Source organism: Lissotriton helveticus, chromosome 12, assembly GCF_964261635.1.
Source record: "Lissotriton helveticus chromosome 12, aLisHel1.1, whole genome shotgun sequence".
Classification (NCBI taxonomy): Eukaryota; Metazoa; Chordata; class Amphibia; order Caudata; family Salamandridae; genus Lissotriton; species Lissotriton helveticus.
In genome coordinates, this window is record NC_136073.1 from 836,427,353 (window position 1) to 836,439,510 (window position 12,158).

General features: G+C 46.8%; 1 protein-coding gene across 1 annotated transcript in view; it reads right to left on the reverse strand.

Annotated features, from left to right (window-relative positions):
* ADAMTS10 (ADAM metallopeptidase with thrombospondin type 1 motif 10) overlaps positions 1 to 12,158 on the reverse strand; it is a 283,135-nt gene that overhangs the window by 157,356 nt on the left and 113,621 nt on the right. The window contains exon 4 of the mRNA XM_078668321.1: positions 7,527 to 7,683. Coding sequence (XP_078524447.1) covers positions 7,527 to 7,683 — 157 coding nt within the window. The remainder of the gene's footprint in view (positions 1 to 7,526; positions 7,684 to 12,158) is intronic.

A 12,158-nucleotide genomic window follows, 5' to 3' on the forward strand; every position in this document is an offset into this window, starting at 1 on the left:
TCCTCAGGGCAGTCGTTCTATGACTACTCTGAGAAGCAAGCGGTGCCCATCTCCATACCCACCTACAAACATGTGGAGCAGAATGCAGAGAAGTTTGTGGTGAGTATGGAAAGTCCACCAGCCTTGGTGCTTAGAACCGTGAGGTCCATAAATATTTTGTAAGCCCATCCCTCTGATTTCTTGTGGTCCTGCTGCTTCCCATTAGGGCCCGCTGTTCTCTAAAGTTGTAGTTTTGTGAATACCGATCATCGTGTCACATTCTCAAAGGTCTCCGCTGCAGTCACACTATACATAACCGCATCCAGCGATGGTCTGAACAGGGCATATTTCAATGTAATACATTAAAAAAACAAGCATTTGAAATGAAATGGGTCTCACATTTGTAAAAGTTGGAGGTATTGGCATTGTAAATGTCCATTTTTAGGTCTCGGCCTAGCGTACACTGCGCAGCAGTGTTCGCGCAGCCAGAGTCATTTTCTCGGGGTTTTAAAAATGGACCTGGAAATTCCACACAGCTCATGCGTGTTATTTCCTAGGTCCATTTTCATTGGGCTTTGTGTGCGTGTATTTTTAAAACAGAACACGCAATAGGCCATGGGCGGTCGCGTAGCTCTACCCATGGCCCATTGGTGTCTGTTACGCACACCAAAGCCCATATGTCTTCAATTATCATACCGACACAGGTGCGATAATTGAACACATATGCCTGCAGTGGCGCGCGCACCACTCACAGGCGTTTTTTTTTTTTACTATAGTGATCGCGAAAGCGATCGCTTTCAGTGATTCGCGTTATCAGCAGTGCCTGACAGGAGTGCGCGTCTCATACTCTTCCTGCACGTTTTGGTCAAGGTTTTCTACTGAGAGGAAGTCTGGTGCCCTTTACTCTGCAGCAAGGAAGGTAAATGTACAAACTACGTGCGAAGCATGTTACTCCAGGTTTTGGAAAAATACAGCCTGTAGCGTCTATTGTCTGCTGCAGGGGTTCGAATATCTCACAGGTCGCTAGTCCAGGAAAGGTCCAGGGGAGCGGCATGTATTGTAATCTTGAGGTGCCTATTTGTCTTATCAATACAGCAGCTCTCCTACTTACGCTAGGCCCCTTGTATCGTATTTCTTATTGTGCCCACTCTCTTCTCAAAAGAAATGAGTAAGTCTGAAAATGTAGACTCCTGTTTTGAATGTAGATTTTAAATTTAATTATTTGAACTGTTCCATGTTGAGTAAGTTGTATCTTTTCTGGTGTATACTGGGAATGGTTTATTTTATTTTTTTCTGAATGGGGAATGTGTTCTCCCTGTGAACAACCCTCAACCCCACCAGTTTGGAGACCGTAGGGCAAGCTCTAAGCCAAACACTGGTGGTCCATCTGTATCTTAATATCTTCCATCTAGTATCTGCTAGTAGCACACACAGCCTCTGCTACAGAATACTCGTTAGCAACCCGGACAGTGTGTAAGCACTGAAGCTCCTGGTCTCCACAACTATGGACCTATCAGAAGCACTTTGAGAGACTGCACACTGAACCTGCTGTCGTATCTTACTTCCCTAACCGAACTATGCACACTAGTTCAGCGTTTATTTTCGGTGGATCTGTATTAGCACCACACCACAGTGCTCAAAGTCTGCACTCCCTGCAAACCGCTCACAAAGGTCTTTGAGTATAGGCTGGTGTTACCATCCACTATATCACACTCCATCGGCAGTTCTTGACGTCGCACCCATGGTTCTGCAATTTGGCTGAAGCAATAACAGATTCCAACCCCTAAATCCGCACGAGATGCAAGGCATCATCCCATCTAGGGGTCTGCCTTTGATTGATTGGTTCTTCCAGCACTGTATATTGTAAGGTGATGACAAGTCCTCTCCTGCTAAATTGCCATGCTGTGATGGCAGGCAGGGTATCGAGATCATGTTCTTTAAAGTCAACTTAAATGTACTCTTTCATAGGTAGCAAGAATTCTCCTTTATTGGATTTCTGTCACCCAATCTTGAATTTTTAGCCAGCATCCCTTTGTTTAGTAATTTTAAATCCCGACACGTAGTGTTAAAAGTGAATGTGCTCGCCTCGAAATGCTGGTACGGCCTACTTAGTTTTGTGAAAGAAGCTTGCCAAATAGTTGACCCTGCTGTAACACCCGCGAAGAAATCTATTAATCCGCTGCTATGGCGAGTCAGATTTTATCAAGGAGTACTGTTTTTAGGGCCTGCCGGTGGAAGAGGTCTGGTTGACAAAGAACAGGTGTTCTGTTCATTCAGAAAATTAATGCGAAATAAAGGTGTATTTTAGTTTTTATCTTGTCTCATTTGCTGTGCATTCGAAGACAAAGGTGAGATGTCAACTTAAGTAGTGCTGTAGGTGTAGCGGGTTGAGTGGTACTGTAGGCGTTGCGGGTTGAGTGGTGCTGAACGCGGTGGGGATTGAGTGGTGCTGTAGGCGTTGTTGGTTGAGTTGGTGCTGTAGGCGGTGGGATTGAGTGGTGCTGTAGGCGTTCCAAGTTGAGTGGTGATGTAGGCGTTGACGGTTGAGTGGTGCTGCCAGGCGTTGCCGGTTGAGTGGTGATGTAGGCGGTGGGGATAGAGTGGTGCTGTAGACTTTGCTGATTGAGTGGTGCTGTAGATGTTGCTGGTTGAGTGGTGCTGTAGGCGTTGCCGGTTGTGTGGTGCTGTAGGCGTTGTCGGTTGAGTGGTGCTGTAGGCGTTGCCGGTTGAGTGGTGATGTAGGCGTTGCCGGTTGAATGGTGATGTAGGCGTTGCCGGTTGAATGGTGATGTAGGCGTTGCGGGTTGAGTGGTGCTGTAGGCGTTGCGGGTTGAGTGGTGCTGTAGGCGTTGCGGGTTGAGTGGTGCTGTAGATGTTGCGGGTTTAGTGGTGCTGTAGGCGTTGCGGGTTGAGTGGTGATGTAGGCGTTGCGGGTTGAGTGGTGCTGTAGGCTTTGCGGGTTGAGTGGTGCTGTAGGCTTTGCGGGTTGAGTGGTGCTGTAGGCTTTGCGGGTTGAGTGGTGCTGTAGGCTTTGCGGGTTGAGTGGTGCTGTAGGCGTTGCGGGTTGAGTGGTGCTGTAGGCGTTGCGGGTTGAGTGGTGCTGTAGGTGTTGCGGGTTGAGTGGTGCTGTAGGCATTGCGGGTTGAGTGGTTCTGTAGGCGTTGTGGATTGAGTGGTTCTGTAGTCGTTGCGGGTTGAGTGGTGCTGTAGGTGTTGCGGGTTGAGTGGTGCTGTAGGCGTTGCGGGTTGAGTGGTGCTGTAGGCGTTGCGGGTTGAGTGGTGCTGTAGGCGTAGCGGGTTGAGTGGTGCTGTAGGCGTAGCGGGTTGAATGGTGCTGTAGGCATTGCGGGTTGAGTGGTGCTGTAGGCGGTGGGGATTGAGTGGTGATGTAGGCGTTGCAGGTTGAGTGGTGATGTAGACGTTGCAGGTTGAGTGGTGATGTAGGCGTTGCGGGTTGAGTGGTGATGTAGGCGTTGCGGGTTGAGTGGTGCTGTACGTGGTTGGATTGAGTGGTGCTGTAGGCGTTGCCGGTTGAGGGGTGCTGTAGGCGTTGCGGGTTGAGTGGTGCTGTACGTGGTGGGATTGAGTGGTGCTGTAGGCGTTGCGGGTTGCGTGGTGCTGTAGGCATTGCGGTTTGAGTGGTGCTGTAGGCGTTGCGGGTTGAGTGGTGCTGTAGGCGGTGCGGGTTGAGTGGTGCTGTAGCTGGAGGGGATTGAGAGGTGCTGTAGGCGGAGGGGATTGAGTGGTGATGTAGGCGGTGGGGATTGAGTGGTGACGTAGGCGTTGCCGGTTGAGTGATGTTGTAGGCGTTGCCGGTTGAGTGATGTTGTAGGCGTTGCCGGTTGAGTGGTGATGTTGGGGTTGCCGGTTGAGTGGTGCTGTGGGCTTTGCGGGTTAAGTGGTGATGTAGGCGTTGCGGGTTGAGTGGTGATGTAGGCGTTGCGGGTTCGAGTGGTGCTGTACGCGGTGGGGGTTGAGCGGTGCTGCAGGCGTTGGGAGTTGAGCGGTGCTGTACGCGGTGGGGGTTATGGGGTGATGTAGGCGTTGGGGGTTGAGTGGTGCTGTAGGCAGTGCACGTTTTCAGCAGGCACACTCGTCCAGCCGTCAGTGCACACTTTCACCAGGCAAACACCACTATCCGTCACTGCACGCTTTCACCAGACATACACACCACCAGTTGTCAGTGCACGCTTTCACCGGGCACAAATACTACCAGCCGTCAGTGCACGCTTTCACCGGGCACAAACACCACCACACGTCAGTGCACGCTTCCATCAGTTACACACCACCAAAAGTCCGTGCACGCTTTCACCAGGCACACACACCACCAGCCGTCAGTGCACACTTCCACCAGGCACACACACCACCAGCCGTCAGTGCACGCTTCCACCAGGCACAACACCACCAGCCGGCAGTGAACACTTCCACCAGGCACACACACCACCAGCCATCAGTGCACAATTTCTACAGGCACACACACCACCAGCCATCAGTGCACACATCATTTGTTAACGCATCCACAATTAACTATTGTAGCAATCGCATTATGGCACACTTTACTTTTAAACATATTCATCTAAAGCGCAGCATGCCACCATTGCTACAAAAATAAATACACATTTTTTTGGCCTACAATTTATAGACTTTTGTTGCAGTTGGTGTTGCAATATTATTATTTATTTTTTTAGAGCTTTACTTGGCAGGCAGTCATAACTGCTCCATTTCATAAATGCTGAGCTTCTGGTATCAGGAAGGCAGGCAGTGACAGATAAAAGGGCTTGCAAAGTCCCATCTAGAGAGGACTAGAGGTGTAGTTGCTTCAGCTTCATGCGGCAGTAACAGAAGGAAAGACACTTCTAAGAATCTTCTGATGGAGAAACCCGGGTGGGACAATCTTAGACACCCGGGGTGTCATGCTACCCAAGTATCCCCAATCAAACTCAGAATACAATAAATAGAAGTACTACTTTTGCTAATCGCCTTTATATCTGCATCAAATCCTTGTCCGAGGCACTCGGAACAAGGGTTACATGTACATTCTGATCACAGTAAGGAGGAAATAGAGGATTCTAGGTTACTCAATAAACAAACGGTATATGATCCCTTATATTATCAATGAGGTTAGGAATTGGATGAGTAAAAGACAGTTGTGTCTGAGCATCTTTAAACAAAACTTTAACATTTGGCTCTTTTTGTCAAAGATTAATTACGAATCTTGCATGTCATGATATTGATATGCTATCCAGTTACAACAAGTAACTAGCTATTTTCTCCTCATCAATACATTTTCTTTGCACTAAGGGATGTTTGTGGTAGGACCATCCTTTTTATCTACCCTCTGACCTGCTTTTCTCTTACTCCATCTTAAGGCACCCATATACGGTTCAGGTATACCACTACGATGTGGTTTAAGATTTGCCTGACTGTCCACACAGCTGGCTAAAATTCAGCAGCCCGGTTAATCGTCAGCAGATCACATTTTGACCACATGAAGCGGGCTTGCTTTGAGCACCTTGATAATTGTATTGTATTGTAATTGCATTTATATAGCGCTTACAACCCCTGACGAGGCGTCGAATCGCTTTTTCGGCGGGTAGCACGCTACTGCTGCTGATCTTAAACCAATTCTCTGGATTATCCCCAATGTACTTACAATACGTAATCACAATTTGCGTAATGGCAGATTACTTCAATTCTTCTGTATGTCCTACCTGCCTCCTCCCAGTTTTCATTCCTCTTTATTTGGCAGCACTTCTTTTGCAATAAGGGGACCAATTCACTACATCTGACTTCCTGAAGGCATCACTTGAGGCTATTAATCATGTTTAAAACACAGTTACCTGACAATAACAGAGCTGACATTTTCTATTATCTCCCAGTTTTGGTCAGAGCTGGAATCTGCACCGCATTGAAAAAATGAACATTCAAATGGAATCGCAAGCAGGCCCAATGAGCCTTCTGTTCCTTTATAGTAGGAAACAGTGGCCAAGAGATGCTGACCATCGGTTGATTAGGGTTTGCGTTGAAGTACATACCCGCTGGTACAGTGTACATTAAATTAACTACTTATGTATTTATACCCATTTCTAGGGGGTTATTAATGCACTTCAGTGCAAACCCAATCTCTGTAATTTGAGCAATCAAATCGCTTGAATTTGAGCAAGATTATCTCTTGTGTCCCTTGAATTTAGGCGAGAGCAAAGCGCATGATTGGAGATAAGACAGCTTCATTAGTCCGGTGTTCTAGGAATAGCTTACAAGTGATACTTTAACTGAATTAGATCCAGGGTAGTATGGGTTTTACTACTCAGCTCCCAAAATCTGACAAAGCATGATGTTGCCGAACTTCATTCAAGCCTGGAATAATACACATTCAGATGCCTATTGCAGCAATGGTCAAAATGGCTGACTTTGATAGAATGAAGGGAAATGGATGGTTTACCCAAGGGGTGGATTAGTTGCGCTCAGAAAGGGGCATCATTTGAACTGGCCGCGTTGTATGACACCATTGAGTCTTCAATATTATCCGGACAAAATATTGAAACCATAATATCGACTACCACTATAAGGAGAAGGTAGATAACTAAGGATTTACTGTTTTTACTGCAAAATCCATGTACACTGAAATTATATATATATATATATATATATATATATATATATATATATATATATACACATACACACACACACACATTCATACAAGCTTGTCCAGCAAAAACGAAGTCGCACTCACGTCAAAATCAGGGAAAAAGACATAAGGCAGAAATTGCCGGACCCGGCATTCTTGCCTAATGCGTTTCGGATTTCCATATCCGTGATAACAGGCTGCCTGTTTTTGACAAGAGCTGTAGCCTCACTGGGGGCAATGGAACTATTTTTAATAATGTTTTGGAAGTGTGATACCCACGAGGGCATTACATTTTGAGACTGAAACCACATGTCCCATAATGCAACCTGATACTTACTCATGTGGGGTCAATAAAAGGAGGAAGCAAAACAATATGGTGTTTTGGTTGTGAGTTGCACTTGCTTAGCTGGCAGCCTGTGATCAAGGATATGGAGATCCGAAACGCGTTCGGCAAGAATGCCGGTTCCAGCAATTTCTGCCTTCTGTCTTTTTCCCCCGATTTTGACGTGAGTGCAACTTAGTTTTTGCTGGAAAAGCTTGTATGAAAATATATATATATATTGTTCCAGTTGAAGGCAGGAGCCGAAACGTGTTGACTGTCCAAGCTTGCACAAATGGTGTACTAAATAAACACTCTTTTGGTTAAATTACCCGTGGGCTCTTTCCTCTGAGGTGCCGTGGAACTCTCGCCGTGTGGAGGTGTTGAGCTTTGTTGGAGATATATATATATATATATATATATATATACATACACACACATTTACATATAAATACACATATACACACACACACACACATACACACCTGAACAATATTACTCACCTCAAAACTGTAGTATACAACTGACATGGCAACACCCAATTATCATCATCAGATCACTTTAAATATCTATTAAAAGGTCACTAACGACCATTACCTATCAGGCCACAAGCTGCATCCCATTGCTGATGCTGTAGAGATGAACGCTTGTACACGATGTGCGGGCTGCCCTCCTCGCTAAGATGGGTGTCGTTGGGAATAAGACCCAGTGGCTCAATGAAATACTCGTCCCCATCGGCGATGATAATCCCGTGCTGCAAGACAAGTGTGAGAGATGGTTCTGAGCAATTATTTATAAGATATTAGGCTGAAAACTTTAGATAAATAAGTTGTGATTTATGTATTGAAAAGGGGGAGACTACACTTCTCCAGTATTGGGGTGTCTTTCATAGATTCACATGCTTGAATATTCCCCGTCGTCGGAGTGGGAGTCCCACGCTACATAAAATAGTTGTAAGAAATCACATATATAAAAATATATATCCTAGTAATAATAATAATAATAATAATAATAATAATAAAATAGAATGCTTGAAAGTACCATAGAACATTATTAACACATAAGGAAGCATTGAGGGAGAATCACTTTACTGGCATATCCATGTCGTTATGTTAGTCCAAATTCCAGCCAATCAGGCTGCATCACCCTCTAGAACCTTCTCCTCAGAAGCTCAAGCCCTCAGATTTTCTACCGCACGTCGTGTGAAGGGAGTCTCCCTGAGCTCTGCTCAGTTTTTTCTTCAAAATTTCTACTTTCTGCAAGTATTTTTACTTTTCTTCACAGAAGTCTTTATTTTTCAACACTGCTTCACCTGTGGAAGGCTTCGCCTTTTTTCAAGGACCCTCACGATCGTCCTGTTTTTTCTTTCTGCACTTGAGGTGAGTCGCCGCGGGTTCTGTGGAACCCTTTTTTTCAAAGAACCTTTGAGAACGGAGAAGCCCGTCTCCTTCTGTGGCTACAGAGGTTGTAGACTTTCAGATACCCCTGTCTCTGATGTGGAGTTTTTGTTCTGGACATGCTAAGTCCTCTCTAGGCGTGGGTGTGGAACTGAGATTCCTTCTCCTTGGCCTCCAAGGATGAAGTAGGATCCTCTGGATATTGTTCCCCCACGGAGTCTGCCGGCCACCACGCCTACGGGACCTGGTCTCTGGCGTTTCAGACTCTTACTGCCACCTTTACACTTTGAAAGGTGCCAGTCCGTCGAAGGGCTCGTCGACATGCCCGTCGACGATGAAAGACTCCGTTGTTGTCGTCACTTTGTCAAAGACGACTTTGAGTGTGTCGACGAGTCTAAAGGCCTTCTTCAACTTTTTAGTTGTCGTAGACGGCCTCGTCGACGGCCTCGTAGACTGCCTCGTAGACGGCCTTGTCGACGGTGGCATCATAGACGGCCTCGTCGACGGTGGACCTTGTAGGCGGCCTCGTCGACGGCCTCGTTGTCGGCCTCGTAGACGGCTTCGTCGACGGTGGCCTCATAGACGGCCTCGTCGACGGTGGCCTCGTAGACTGCCTCGTCGACGGTGGCTCTGTCGACGACAGTGAGCAGGACAGTATAAGCCTAGTCGACGGCCTCGTCAACGGCTGGCTCGTCGACGGATGGCTCGTCGAAGGATGGCTCGTCGACGGATGGCTCGTTGACAGTGGGCTCGTCGATGGTAACTTTCGTCGATCATTGGCCTCGTCAACGATTAGCTTCATTGACGACAGAGCTGCGTCAATGGTGGGCTCGTCGACGGTACCCTCGTCGACGGTCAACTCCTTAGACGTTAAACTTCAACAATTACTTGGACTAACAACTTTAACTAACAATGGACTTTGTCGACGACGGAAAGCTTCGTCGACAGTTGGCGTTGTCGACAGTTAGCTATGTTGATGCAGATGGCCTCATTTACGGGTGGCCTCATCGACGGTTGACCCAGTCAACGGTTGGATTCATCGGCCGTTAACCCAGTTGACAGTTGGCTATATTCAGTGCTCTTGTAGCCTATTTATTAGTCGTAAACTGCTTTTCCGCTACATCCATGTGATGGCGTGATGGCTCCTTCCTCAACGCCATCATTTCTTGGACTAGCTAAAACTTAGCCAGACTCTCAGCCTCGGTTTCCTCAAGACCAGAATTATGTTTTTCTGATGACAAGGCTTCCATGTCCTGTTCCATGGCGAAATTATACCCTCTCTTACACCTAAATCTCCATTACATTACCCTCCGGTGGATATTGGAGGATCAAACCTCCTCATGGAGAGAACGGCGACTCGCTTTCATCTTCCCCTCGTCACGAGGAAAGAAGCAGACCGTTTTTTCTCTTTGATTTTACAATTAACTACGGACACAAGTTCGTTCAGTTCCTGATACCTTTTATTTGACAAGAGGTCTTTGACTCTCCCTGAGCCCAAGATCTGCGCTGGCGGTTCTTTCACGCCTCGAACACAAAGTTAAAACGCCAGACAATCCACCTGCTTATCTTGTCTCTCTTTTGACGTTTTTCTCCCGACCTCGTATTATTGAGGGAAAAAGTTCTCCGCAATGGCTGCAACCACAGTTTCAGCAGGCAACTCTTTAGCCATTTTGAGCACGTACCACTGCCAGAGGTAGTCTGGCATGTTGGCGCAGGTAGCCCTTATTCCCGAATCCTCCTCGGCTGACGCTTCAAGGATTCTGCAGAAGAATGAATTAAGTGCATCAGAAACAATAGACCGTGCGGTGCACATTGCGTCTCCAAGTTTTTAGACAGCTCGCAGCAGCGGCAGTATTGCAAAGACAAGGTTGGCCAGACGCTCGGGTTTTTGCCCGGAGGTTCAGACTGAAATAATGAACGTACCTTTTATGGGTAATCCCTCTTGGCCAACATGTTGAGCAGACACTGCAGACACTGCCCGCTCTTTCGTTTACGTCCAGTACAGGAAGCAGCCCTTTCGTGGTGCCAGAGGTTGCAGCTCCACATCCTCTTTTCCAAGGAGTTCCACCTAGTATCACTCCTACAATCAGAACCAACTGCATTATTCGACTCTAAATCGTATACAGGAGGCAATTCTTCCAGGAAACAACGACTTGCCTTAGAACCCACCCGTATCCGTCCCAAAAAAGGGCTGACGGTGGAATTCCTATCTTTTATTCCATTTGGTCAACGGTGCCATTTGTCTGTTGGGGGTTCTAATAGTTGTGTCGAAAGGGCACGCTCTAGAATTTGGCAAATTCCCTCTTACTACACCTTCAAAGGGGACCTCTACCTCCTCATCTACATGAGTCGTTTGCACAAATGTCTATATTGATACACACAGGGACCGTCGGAGTGGTTCCGAATCTCCAACAACAGAGTTAGGGTTTACTCTCAGTTCCTCATCAACAAGCAGGTCAGGAAAGTAGCACCTGATTTTAGATCTTCTGCAAACTTTTCAAATGTTGTACCTCAAGAAGGTCCTAAAGTTCTACTGCCAGAACAACTTTATAATTACACTCGACCTCCAGGATGTCTTTTTTCATGTGCTAATCCTTCCAAAGCACAGGAAGTGCCTTCACTTTACAATAGGTACAAAACTTTTTCAATTCAAGGTCCTATCTTTTGGACTTCAGTCCGCTCCACGTGTTTTATGTGGATCCTGACACCAGTGGCAGCCTGTCTACGTCTGCAAGGCCTACAAATTTATCATTACTTAGACAACTGTATAATAAGGGCTCGCTCTTATCAACAAGCAGTCCAGCACACTCAGACTTGTCAGTCACTGTTTCAAAACTTAGTTTTCAATAAATCATGACAAGTCCCAACTAGTCCTAGCTCCGATATGAACATTTCTCGGAGCATCAATCAATAAAAACCTAGTAAAGTTGTTTGTCTCACACGAACAACAGGCCTGCATCTCCCACTTGGTGGTTCTTCTACGTATTTCCGTTTCAGTAGATCCTCAAAGTCATTCCTGGCCATGGCCTCCATCTGCATCCAGTTGGTTCCCAACTGCAGATTACTCATGAGAAAAATGATAAAGGAGTTAGCCAAGCAGTGGCGACAGCTATCAGGCTCATTCAACGACGACATATTATTTGCGTTTCGAATGAAGACACCGCTGGGCTGGTTGGCCCACGCTCCCAGTGTAGCAGCAGGCCGCTCCCTCCTCGGACGCTCCACCGCTCACCCTTACCAACGATGCCTCTCTGGAAGGTTAGGGAGCGACCTTCAAGGTTTTTTCCATCAAAGGTAGATGGACGCCTCCAACGCACGTCACACACTAACCGCTTGGAGCTGTTATCCAGTTTTCCTGGCTCTGAAAGCCTTCCGCTTCCTAGTGCGAGAGGAATCCGTGTTAGCGTGTACAGACAATACTATCACTATACACTATCTCAACAAGCAAGGAGGTACGCGATCACGGTCGCCCAAACAAGCACAACACATTTGCGAATAAGCCATTCACCATCATGTTGATATTTCTGCAATACATGTTCCAAGGATCTCGAACATCTTGACGGACTCCCTCAGCGGATCCGCCTAGGACAACCACGGCTGGGATCTCCACTAACAGACCCTGGACCACATCTTATGCCTGGAGGGGCCAACCAGGCCTGGATCTGTTTGCAAAGCCTCTCAACCGCAAATGCCTATACTATGCAATCTGCCTTCCCCACAAAAGATCGTGCGGAACTGCATTCGAAGAACTCGTCAACAGTATTTGCATTCTTTTTTCCGCCGATTCTGTTTGTGCCTCGTCTCCAGCGGAAAATGAGGTGCTTACCATGTC